This window comes from Mastomys coucha, unplaced genomic scaffold (genome assembly GCF_008632895.1).
Source record: "Mastomys coucha isolate ucsf_1 unplaced genomic scaffold, UCSF_Mcou_1 pScaffold3, whole genome shotgun sequence".
Classification (NCBI taxonomy): Eukaryota; Metazoa; Chordata; class Mammalia; order Rodentia; family Muridae; genus Mastomys; species Mastomys coucha.
In genome coordinates this window covers 58,328,559-58,340,224 of record NW_022196909.1, presented here as the reverse complement: position 1 = coordinate 58,340,224, position 11,666 = coordinate 58,328,559, and the positions used below count along the sequence as shown (strand labels likewise).

Here is an 11,666-nt window from a genome sequence, read left to right as displayed (position 1 = left end):
GGCATTGCCACCTGCTAGAGAATCAGGTACTCAAATACACGAATTATGAGAAAATTCCTCTCTCAAGCCACCACAACCTTCGCACATGGAAAATCCTATAGATTTAGAAACCCTTTAATGAAAATAGTAATTTTATAGAATGCTTCTATAAAATCTCAAATAGCCCATCCAGTCTATTGAATAATACACATACTTTCACTTAGATTAATCTTATGGACTTTTTGTATATGTGTCCCATTAAAAGTACCTTAGCCTTCCTGTTTCCGTTATTATCCCCAGTTTTGCTTATCACAAGCTAAGAAGAATTTTCATCTTTAGCAACTTTAACTTCTTGTGAAAACAAAACAAAACAAAAAGGCTAAATAGCAAGCACTTTGAACCACACTCTATCAGCAATCTTGAGGTAATTTTTAGGAGTATGTTTCCACATAAAACAACTTTTATTTTATTATTATTATTACTTGAGAATTTCATACACAACTACAATACATTTTGATCATATCCATATCTCACTCCCCACCCCCTCCAATTCTTTTCAGGGCTCCTCGGTATCTCCCCTCTCAAATTTACATCTTCTTCTGTTGCTTTTTAACACATAACCTACTGAGTCCAATTAGTATTGCCCACATGTATATGGGAATAGGGCTGACCACTAGAGCATGAGCCATCCAACAATGATCATGTCCCTGAAGAACACTGACCCTCGCCACTGCAGCTACCAACTACCTGTGGCTCCTCAACCAGGTTTAGGGCCTTGTGAGCCCTTCCCCCATCCTGGCTGGAATGCTAACTGATTTTAACTTGTATAAGATTCATCCAGAACTGAGGAAGCCCTGTAGCAGGTCCTACTTTTGTAGGTCTCAGCTCATTCACAAACCAAGGAAGTATCAAAGCACCATAAATGGGGCCAGCCATGTTTGTGTATCCCTGTAATGTCCCTGTATGTAATGTATGGATTTGGGATGTGGACATAGGAGGATCAGTAGTTCAGAGCCAGCATTATCAAACAGTATGTTTCATGCCAGACTGGACAACAGGAGATTCTATCTAACAATAGTCAAACATTCACTTCCAATAGACAAACACAAATCTCCCTTTTCTCTCTTTTTACTCTCATAAATTTTATGTATGAAAGAATTCATTTTTTTAAAGATTTATTTATTTTATGTATATGAGTACACACTGTAGCTGTACAGATAGTTGTGAGCCACCATGTGGTTGCTGGGATTTGAACTCACGACCTTCAGAAGAGCAGTCGGTGCTCTTACCCGCTGAGCCATCTCACCAGCCCAAAAGAATTCATTCTTGTACATTTTTCTGCATGGCTAAGCCCTCGTCATTGTGGCCCAATACATAAAGGGTATACTACAGTTTCTTTAACTAGTAAATCTAACTTAAAAGTCTGCAATAAGAGGCTGGAGAGAGGGCTCAGTGGTTAAGGTCTTCTTCCAAAGGACCAGAGTTCGATTCCCAGCACCCACGTGACAGCTCAAAACTAACTTTAGTTTCACGGAACCTGATACCCTCACATATACATACAAGCAAGAAGTATAACACCATACATAAAATACAAATAAGTTATTAAAGATTGTTTTGAAAAGTCTATAACTAATAACTAGATTTGAATACTTTTTTCTTTCCTTTCAGTCAGTTAAACAGAGCTCTAGGGTGGTTTGAATGAGAAATGTCCTCCATGAGCTCAGGTGTTTGAATATGGTCACCAGTTGGTGGCACTGTTTGGGAAGTGGGGCAGTATTTGCCAGGAGGAATTATGTTACCTGGGATGGGCTTTCACAGCCTCACTCTCCTTCCAGTGTACCTTCTCTGTTTTCTCTCTGCTGTTTAAGATACAAGCTCTCAGCTTCCTCCTTCTGCAGCCAGGGTTCCCTGGCAAGGTAGAGTCTTATCCCACTGGAACCATAAGTTGAAATGTACAAGTTGCGTTGGTCATGGTGTTTTATCACAGCAAGAAAAAAGTAGGCAATGTAATAAGCTCTTCAAATATTTTAGTTGATTCACACATCTACATTCACATTTTAATGTACATAACCCAAAAATGCAGACAGATGCAAATCTGATAGCTCCCACTGCCAACTTCAATTTGCCAGGGTTTAAGAAGTTTGTCATATTCCTCCAAAGGCGAAAAAAGCAGAGGCTAGAACAGGAAATCCCTGCAAGTTCTGGAGAGCCAAGATTCACATTTCCCTTAAGTAAGTGCACTTATTGCCAGTGTCTCTTTCAACTAGTCAGACAGCTGAGGCCTCTGATTGGATCCAATGCACTTATAGGACTCAATGCAGTCTTGGAGATACTCTAGTTTTTACAGGGGCACCTAATGCTTGCTGGTCTCTTCCCAGTGCAAATGAGTACTGGACTCAAAAGCCAAAAGACAGAAGCCAAAAGGATATGATGTTTAATGCAGAGCATCAATGTTAAGTGGAAAACAACTCCTTAAGATAGAGGGACCCCAGGGGTCCTGAAGATTCTCTCCTGCTTCCCTCTCAGAACTCTCAGAAGTCATCAGCACTTCCTTTCTGGCTCCTCATCTGCTCTAACATCTCTGAAACTGTTAGATTACAACAAACATGATTTTGTAGCTCTTAGTTTGACTGGCAAGATGACAAGCAGATAGAAGTCTGGATTGAAAAAAAACTGTATATGATGCTGTGCTCCACCACCTCACAGCCCATACCTGTCTTATCTGGCCACTTCAAGTTTGGCTTAGACTCAGCAAAACATTTCCTGGCTCATCATGAGCGGAGAAACCCTTAGGCCCATCTTAAAACACCATGAAGGCAGCTTTGGCCAAACCTAACAAGTCTCCATTTGGTGGCCACCATGTTGACAATGGTGTAGTGGATCTAAGCAAGGCACTAATAGATGTGAGAAGGCAAGGAGCAGAACACATCAGATGTCTCTGTGCCCCTATGCCAGGTCTCCTCAGCCCAAGCCCTGAACATGGATTGCAGCAAATCTAGACAAGCTCAGGCTCATCTGCTCACTACGCTGGAGAGTATTCAACCATGCAAAGCTGTAGAGCCTACAGGCCTTCTGCCCTCAGAGCATACTTAACCTCTCCAGTGCTCAGTCACTGTGCCTCATACCCTTCAGCTGAACAAAGGCTGGAGGCTTCTCTGCTTGTCCCAAGCCGAACTCTTGATGCTACAACACATAGCCTGCTAAAACAGCCTTTGGGCTTAGTAGTTCCCTGCCCTTTGTCTCCTGCCTCCCAAGTAAACCATCTGTGGACAGGTCTGTCTCAGGCTCTGACTCCAGGAAACTTCAGTTAATACAAGAATATTACATATGATATAAATACACAGTGAAATATATATTTTAAAAAGCATGGGATCTCCAAATATTAATTTCATTATTCCAAACATGAACAGATTTCCTCTTCTACAGTGGTTCTTACAGTACATAGAGATAATAGCAAATGATGACCCTTGTGAAGTAGGAGTAAGTAGACATCAGCCTGTGAAATTTAGTTCAACTATATGCAAATATAGCATTTCATTGTGGGCCTTGGCTGTTGAGTGGAGAATCTACCTTCCCACAGAGCACAGCTGTTAACTGCAGTGGAACCTGCCAGGCTGAGATGCAGCACGGAGCTGCTGTGGGCTTCTGCACTGCCTCCTCCATCCTGCTGAGCCTGCCGAGGGAAGCTTGGAGCAGCTAGGTGAGTTTCCAATTCAGTTCGCTCACTGCAAAGAGCGGGCACTCTTGAAAGCACTCACCAGTCTTCTGGAGACCTGTCTCCTTGTTGGTGAGGAAAAGAAGAGTCAACAATTTCAGGAGCTGAGGGAGCTGGGGCTGGGACAGGTAATGGAAGAAGCCCAGAGAGGAGCTCTACAGCCACCATTAAACATCTGAGATGAACTCTTATTGGATTCTGGCGGATAAACAATGGTGCCATTGTTAGGAAAGCCATATGTTCTCATGGACCTGCTGGGATTTCTTCCCAGAACCTAATGGCAAATATCCTGTTGTCCTAAGAGTCAAAAAAACAGACTCATGTGAAGTTATTTACCTGGCACAAAACCAGATGTGCATTTATTTTATTCATTAATTTATTTATTCATCTCTCATACAATACATTTCCATCCCAATTTCCCTTCCCCATCTTCCCTCTCCCCTAGATCTACTGCTCCTCTGTTTCATTTTGGAAAAGAGCAGCCTCCCAGGGATATCACAAAGACATGGTATAACAAGATATACTAAGACTGTGCATTTTTTACACATGAGTAAAAATATTATCTCTGTCAAACTGTAAGTAAAGATACTTTGATTCAAAAGAGTGTTTCCCCCTTAACTAAAACACAAATTGATACCTTTATCAATGTGCACTATTAGCCATCCCCATGAAGAAGATGCTACCCTGGGCATAACAGAGTACAGGAATGAATGCAGTATGAGAACCTGTCCCCACCAGTGTCGTAAAACACTGTTTATCCACGGTTCTGAGCACTAGGCATGTCTGCAGTGATTGGCATCAATAAGCCTAAGATTTCCAAGGTCTAGTTAAGTTTCATATTTTAAAAATATGAAATATCTAGAAATGATTTAATTTTTCAGTGTCTCTCACTATAGTTCTTTTGCAAAAGAAAATTTTCAAGTGTGTTGCCTTCACAGTGAACTTAACATACCAACATTTCTATTAAAGTGATATTTCTACTTAAAGTTTTGATATGGCTATGTATGAAGCCAAATTCCAACATTTTATCATCTTTTTCAAATCATCTGAGCCCTTTCTGTAAACCCTGAATTGAGGTTTCTATGTTCTTGAAAGTGAAATCCGGTGTACAGTCCTCAGATTTGAAACGCATGAGCCCCTCGGGTGGCTTCAGGTGGAGGTGCTGGGTGGATAGTAGCTAGGAGGGGGGCTTCACTCCTCTAGAAGGTTCTGAATCTCGAGTCCCAACGGAGGTCAAGCTCTTCGTTTATATTCAATTCGGCATTTCCCTGCAGGCTGGGGCACACCCACCAAATGAAGAGAACTCTGAAAGCAGAGATGCAGAAGGGATACAGAAACTAAGAGATGGAAGCCAACAGTTTTAGACCTAAGTCTTCCTGACTGTGATTTCTTCTAAAAGGTACAGAGGGGAGGCCCAAAGATTGGGAAATGTTCATATGGCTGGGTTTCAAAACTTCAAGCATCCATTTTACCATCTGAGGAGCAGAAAGGAAAAAGATGCCTTATTCTAATAATCTCGGCTCCACATACATTCACCATGGCTTACAGGTTTGTCTGCTCCCTACCCTTCAGTTTGTCAGACTGAAGAGGATGCCATAAATCAACAAGGCTATTAATACATCAATGGCTCAAAAGCTAGGACACCTTGTGTAGGAACCAGAAGACTGAATGAACCACTTTATTTTCAGACAACGTGGCACTGATACAAATATCTGGCATGAGTCAGCCGAAAGATGGCTGACACCACATACATGGGACAGAGTCAGCTAATGACGGCTGACAGTAGATGCCTGGGAACTCAAAAGAAAAACAGGGATATAATGATATATAACTATTCCTGATAGAATGCCACTTTTGTAGAACTCTACAGAAACATGACCTTGGGGTTGGAGGTGAGTACCTTTGCCTTCCTTTTCTATGGTGGTTCAAATAAGAAATGTCCTCCCAGTGTCAGTATTGGAATGTTCGATTTCCCAGTTAGGAGTGAGTAGTGAGTCTGGGGCAACCTCACTGTGGGCAGGCTCTGAGATAGAAAAGCCTGGCCTACTTCTGGTTTGCTCTTTCTGCTTCATGTTTGTGGTTCAAGATGTAACTCCCAGATTCTTTTTTCCTGCTAATATCCCCTCTGCCTGCCAGCGTAGAGAGAATATCTTGTGTCTGTATGGATGTGGCACTTGTCAATAGTAAATTTGATGGCCTATAGCATAGACAGGAAATAGGGAGGTAGAACATCCGGGAGGTAGAAAGGATTATGGGATAATACCAGGCATAGGAGATTTGCCTGGGGAAAGATGTGACTAAACGGATGCATGGTACCTGAGCACAGGTCACCAGCCACATGGCAGAGTGTAGATTAGAATAAATGGGTTATTCTATGTTATGAGCTACTCAGAGAAAAGTATAGCAATATGGTCAAGGTATTTGTAAATATCTTTTTTTAAGTCTGAGTCTTATTTCTGATAGCATGGGGTAGGGAGGGAGAACCAGACCTAATTTCTACAGGCCAGAAGAGGGCAAGATACCCTGAGCTGGAGTTATGATTACACACCATCTGATGTAGTGCTTGGAACCAATTCCAGTCTTCTACTAGCACATGCTCTTGACCATAGAGTCCTCTCTCTAGCACCAGGACCCGGTTTTCAGAAAGCCTGGCTCTGACTTTGTTCTGGCAAATGCACAGGAGGCTTCCGAGGGATTTCCTGAAGGGTATTTCATACCCCCTCTCACAGTAATCTCCTGAGAGCTTTCCATCATTTATGCTTGTTCGCAAGACAGAAGCGCAAAGGATCAGCTATAGCACATCCCTTGCAAGCCTCATGGATCACTGAAGAAAAGAGGGTGGAAAGAGTGTAAGATCCAGAAGGTGATAGGTGACTCTGTTTCCTAGATATAACAGGAATATATGAGCTAACAGTGGTTAAACCCTAGCATGGAGACAGGGTGGGGGGTGGGGGATGTGGGATGCAAAGTCTTGAAGAGCTATGGATAATTGGTAATTGCTACTAGAAGATAGCTCACTCTCTGTCTCTCTTGCGCTCTCTCTCTTGCTCTCTCTCACTCTCTCTCAGGTTGTTTGTTTGTTTGTTTATTTATTTATTTATTATGTATATAATGTTCTGCCTGCATATATGCCTGCATGCCAGAAGAGGGCACCAGATCTCATTGCAGATGATTATGAGCCATCATGTGGATGCTGGGAATTGAACTCAGGACCTCTAGAAGAACAGAGAGTGTTCTTAACCTCTGAGTCATCTCTCCAGTCCAAGTTCTCTTTAAGGGTATGACCACTGGGTAGGTCTAAAATGCTCCAGTGAATGGCCTCACACTGAAAAACATACAGGTAGTACTAACTGGTCTCTATACATTTAAAAAAGAAATAAAGACACAAAGTTGGGTCAATAAGAATGGGGGTGGAGTGGGGATGTGGATCTTGGAGGTGAGAGAGAAGGATGAATATGATCAAAATACAATGCAGGAGATCCTACAAAAATTGATAAAATAAGAAAATGCAACAAGAGAAACAGAAAAGACTCCATTAATGGAAAGTGCTGAAGTATGCATATCTGTAAACATATTTTCTGAGCCACTTAAACACTTATATAATTCTCATTGAGATATCACAAGGAGTTTCACTTACTCCTTCATGCATTGAACACAAATGGCCTTCATAAGTAGTCTGGTGAGTTCAGAGCCTCAGCTTGTTTAAATAGCACCATTCACAGTGTTTCCAGACAGGTCTCCACACATGTGGGATTCAACTGGACTCTTCCTCACTCCTTATGGCAGCAATCTCTCCAGTGTGGTACCCAGGCTCTCAGCAGTAAGGGATGCAAACATGGGACTCTTTCTCAAAACTACTGGATGGGGGGGCCCAAGGGAGGAGACTGAACAGTCCATGTTCTGCAAACCCTCCATCTTCTAGGGTTCTGAAACTCACGTCCCTCCAGGAACCACTGTATCTACCTGGAGTTAAGCCTGAATGTTATCCTTTTTCCTTTCTGTTTACAGTCTTTACCTAAGGGATCAATTTCCCTGCATCATTTCAAATGAATCAGCGACAACATTCAAAACAAAGAGCTCATTTCCAGACCTACAAAAGACCTCTCTGTGTAAAGTCAAGGTCAAACTTAAGGTAATTACTCAACACATGGCTAGTATTGAAAGCGGGATGTTTAGAGTTTTATGTCGTATCTGACATCATAATGTTTACAATTCTAAAAGCACTTACCTGCTTTGGTAATGGGTCCAGAAGACTGCACTCATACTTATAAAGCACTAAGATAATACATAGATGAATCTCTAAGAGAGCAAACCACCTGAAAGAAAAACATAAGATGATTACTTGTCTGTAAAAGATGCATGAACCCTAACTCTATTTCCTAATACCACATACTCCATTGAGTGGTTGGCATGGCTCCGTTCCATTGCTTTTGATGTATAAAATGTTTAGTCAGAAGACCAACACAATAAGTGAGAATCTACATTTTCAAAGATTTGTTTTATCTTTATTTGTATATATAGGTATATCTGTCTGTGTCTGTGTATGTCTGTGGTGCATGCTCATATGCATAAGAGTGTGTCTATGACCCCTGACAGGCCAGAAGATAAGCAGACACACAGATTCACTCACATATATATAAACAAAGCTAAAGGAAAAGATATGAAAATATATTACCCAAATTAAAATATTTGAAATTATTTTTGTCAAGTACCCATTGAAGGCAAATTTTTGGCAATGGCTAAATAAAAGTTTTAGGTATTTACTAAAATGTTGAGTTTTCTTCCATGGCTAAGTCTAGAATCTGACCATCTGTGGCACTTCAGGAAAGAAACTTCATTAAGTCTGTTTTTTTTTTTTTTCCAGCATTCTTCAGAAGCCAGCTGAGTTATATTCATGCTAAGAATATTTGCCCAACACTTCCAATGTCAAAACAGTGAAAATAATGAGGTGTATTATTTATAACATATTCAGTTTTTACACTTACAGGAACAAGAGTGCACATCTAGAAAGAAAATTCATTAAAATACAAACATGTTGAAAAATTCCTTAAATTCTTAGCACTTGTAGATTTTCCCCAATTGTAAATACTTGTCTGGACATAGCTGCAGGGGCTTTGAGAAAGATAATGTCCTAGCAGATGCACTGCCAGGACTAAATGCAGTGAAACCAGGGTGAAAGGATAGGATAAGGCAAAGACAGGCACAAAGATGCTGCAGAAACCTGGGGTCTGGAGAGCACACTGACCTGGATATTCCTGAAGGCGAAACTTGAGACAGACCTTGAGGAAGGACAGGCTTTAAATAAGCAGATATGGCATCTGAGGGCATTTCAGAGCCAGTGAACCAGGAACAGGGAACACAGGGGTCTGGGGACAGCAGAATAACCCTTTGGGGTGGAGGAGGTAACCAGGACCTTACAGAGGTACAGCTGGGGTCAGATTATGGAGAACTGACAGGATAAGGGGGTCCTGACTGGATGAGGGCAGGTCTGACTGGCAGCTATGGTGTCAGGCTCCTAATCAGAGAGTGGCATTCACAGACTTGTTCCAGGAAAACTCATCAGTGCATAGTAGTAAAGATTGGGGGAAAGAAGAGAATGAGTCGGGGGCTGGGTGAAACGGCAGTGAACCATCACTTGGTTCCACAGGACAGAATGCAGCTGGGATGCCAGATTGGGGATGGGGTGTGTAAAAAACAACCCAACCACCAGGTGTCTTTATATATATAGAAGGTATCGATATATATCAAAGAAACAGAATGCCTAGGGAGTGCTAGATACTGACTTCCATTTCGGACTTTTTGATTTTGAGTGAACATTTATTGTTGCTGTTGGGTTTTGTGTGTGTGTGTGTGAAGGTCCAGGGGTCCTAGAACGCCACAGTAATCCTGGGATGTCCTCAGATCTCTGTGTCTTGAGTACTTGGATTACAAATGTGAACCACCACTACATCTGGCTTCTCTCTGACTTTTGAAGAGGGGGAAAAAAAAAAACCCTCTTTTTCCCTCCTAGAAGTCATTACAGGCCATGCCAGCACAGGCTGGAAAACTGTCCCTGTTGCCAGGAGCAGGAGCACTGGCAGTATTCCTGGTTGCTATCAGCTGCAGCTCATGAAAATAGAAGGCTCTCACCCTGGAATTTGGAGAATGCAGGAGGCAGGCATAGCATCAGAGACATGCATTGAAGCATGGCTATTTCAAGTTCAAAGGTGAGTTGGTTTTTCCATAATCTCTTCCTCCTAAGAAATCATTGAGAAAGATTAAAAAAAAAAAAAAAACTATGTGGCAGGAATACAGATTCAATGGTTCTGAAACTTTATCAGGGTACCCTGGAAGAACTGGGAAGGCACAGTTCACTGCACTTTATCTTCTGGGTTGCTGACTCCAGAGGTCTGGGACAAGACACAAGAATCTGTGCAGGTTTCTGGGTGGTGTGAACCTCACAATTTGGAAATTGAAAGTCTAGACTTTCAATTTAGTGAAGAAAAGGAAGAAATGCATGCTGGGAGGTGTAAATGTATTATTCCTCTTAATATTATTGCACAAAAATAATTCAGTGGCCACATGGAACAGTAATGGGCATGGCACTGAGCTTCTGACGAGATAACAGTAAACATAAACAAGAAGGATGAAAGGTGGATGTTTCTTCCTGGGTAAGGAGAGTCAGATGAAAGACAGGAAGACAAGATGGTGTGGGAGTAAGGTTGAAGGGTGTAAGAAATGGTGCAGAGGGTAAGAACCCTTGCTGCTCTGGTAGAGAACTAGTTTGGTCTCTCCTGAGTGTGCCTTTATTCACTGAGCCATCTTCCTGACTTTTTTTTTTTTTTTTTTTTGAGACAAGTTCTTATTATATGGAGCAGGGTAACCTGGAACTCATGGAGGTCTATCTGTCTCTGCCTTCTTCCTGACTGCTGGGGTTAAAGCCATGAGCCACCATGTCCTGCCAACCCCAAAGGGATGCTGTTGAATGCAGTTCTGAACATCTGGTTGAGATTTATTTTTAAGAATGTGATTTTTTAAATTTTCATTATTTTTATTTTTGTGTATGGATGTTGTGCCTGCATATGTATATGCGTCACATCTGTGCAATGTCAGCTGAGGCCAGAAGAAGGCATAGATAGAATCGTCTGTAAATAGAGTTGCTAGCATCCATGTGGGTGCTGGGCACTGAACATGTGTCCTTTCAGGAACAAGTGCCCTTAACCTCTGAGTCTTCACTCCAGATTTTTCATACCAATTATTCATAAGAAATGTTGATCTGTCTGCTGTTTGCTTTGTAGTGTCTTTGTGTGGTGTGGAGGGTGGAAGTGCTGACCTGTCAAACAAATTAGGAAATTCTCTCTCTGGGCTTTGAAAAAGCTTGAGATGGGTTGATATTACTGAAGGATGCACCTGAATGCTTTGGGTAAAGGAGAATAAACATAACCTTAAAGCAGTAGATGGAAAGAGAGATTTAGAATCAGGGACAAAAAAATAAGAAAATAGAAGTGAAAAATACAAATAATCAATTAAACAAAGGGTTGGATCTTTAAAAGATGAAGAAACCTTTAGCCAGATTAGAGAGAAAAGGTAAAAATTAATAAAATCAGAAAAGAATAGTGAGACATTACAACAGACACTGATGAAATTCAGAGAATGATAAGGTCAAACTCCTCGCACAAAATAATATCAAGTACCTTCAATATATAAAATCTAAAACATGATGGGAGTACACCAAAGCATGGCTCGGTGTTGACAGAGGATATCACCATGCAGATATTTTTTCTTTCTACTTACCTATAATAATGATTATTCTAATATCTGCTAAGATTCATTTTAAAATGTAAAAATGAGTTCATGACATTTGGTAAAAGGGGAAAAGGTATTTATAATACTGTTCTCTAGTTTTGAAAGAAAAAAATATGTTACTAAACTGTGCAGTTTCATATATGGGCTCACAGTGTCTGGGAGTGAATACCAAGATTTGTACAAGATC

At 41.2% G+C, this 11,666-nt stretch overlaps 1 protein-coding gene across 1 annotated transcript in view; it reads right to left on the bottom strand.

The window, feature by feature from the left end:
• Positions 1–4,017: 4,017 nt before the first annotated feature.
• LOC116074246 (24-hydroxycholesterol 7-alpha-hydroxylase) overlaps positions 4,018–11,666 on the bottom strand; it is an 89,952-nt gene continuing 82,303 nt past the window's right edge. Inside the window, exons 11-12 of the mRNA XM_031346501.1 lie at positions 7,923–8,010; positions 4,018–4,999 (exon numbers count right to left, since the gene is read on the bottom strand). Coding sequence (XP_031202361.1) covers positions 4,928–4,999; positions 7,923–8,010 — 160 coding nt within the window. The 3' untranslated portion in view covers positions 4,018–4,927. The remainder of the gene's footprint in view (positions 5,000–7,922; positions 8,011–11,666) is intronic.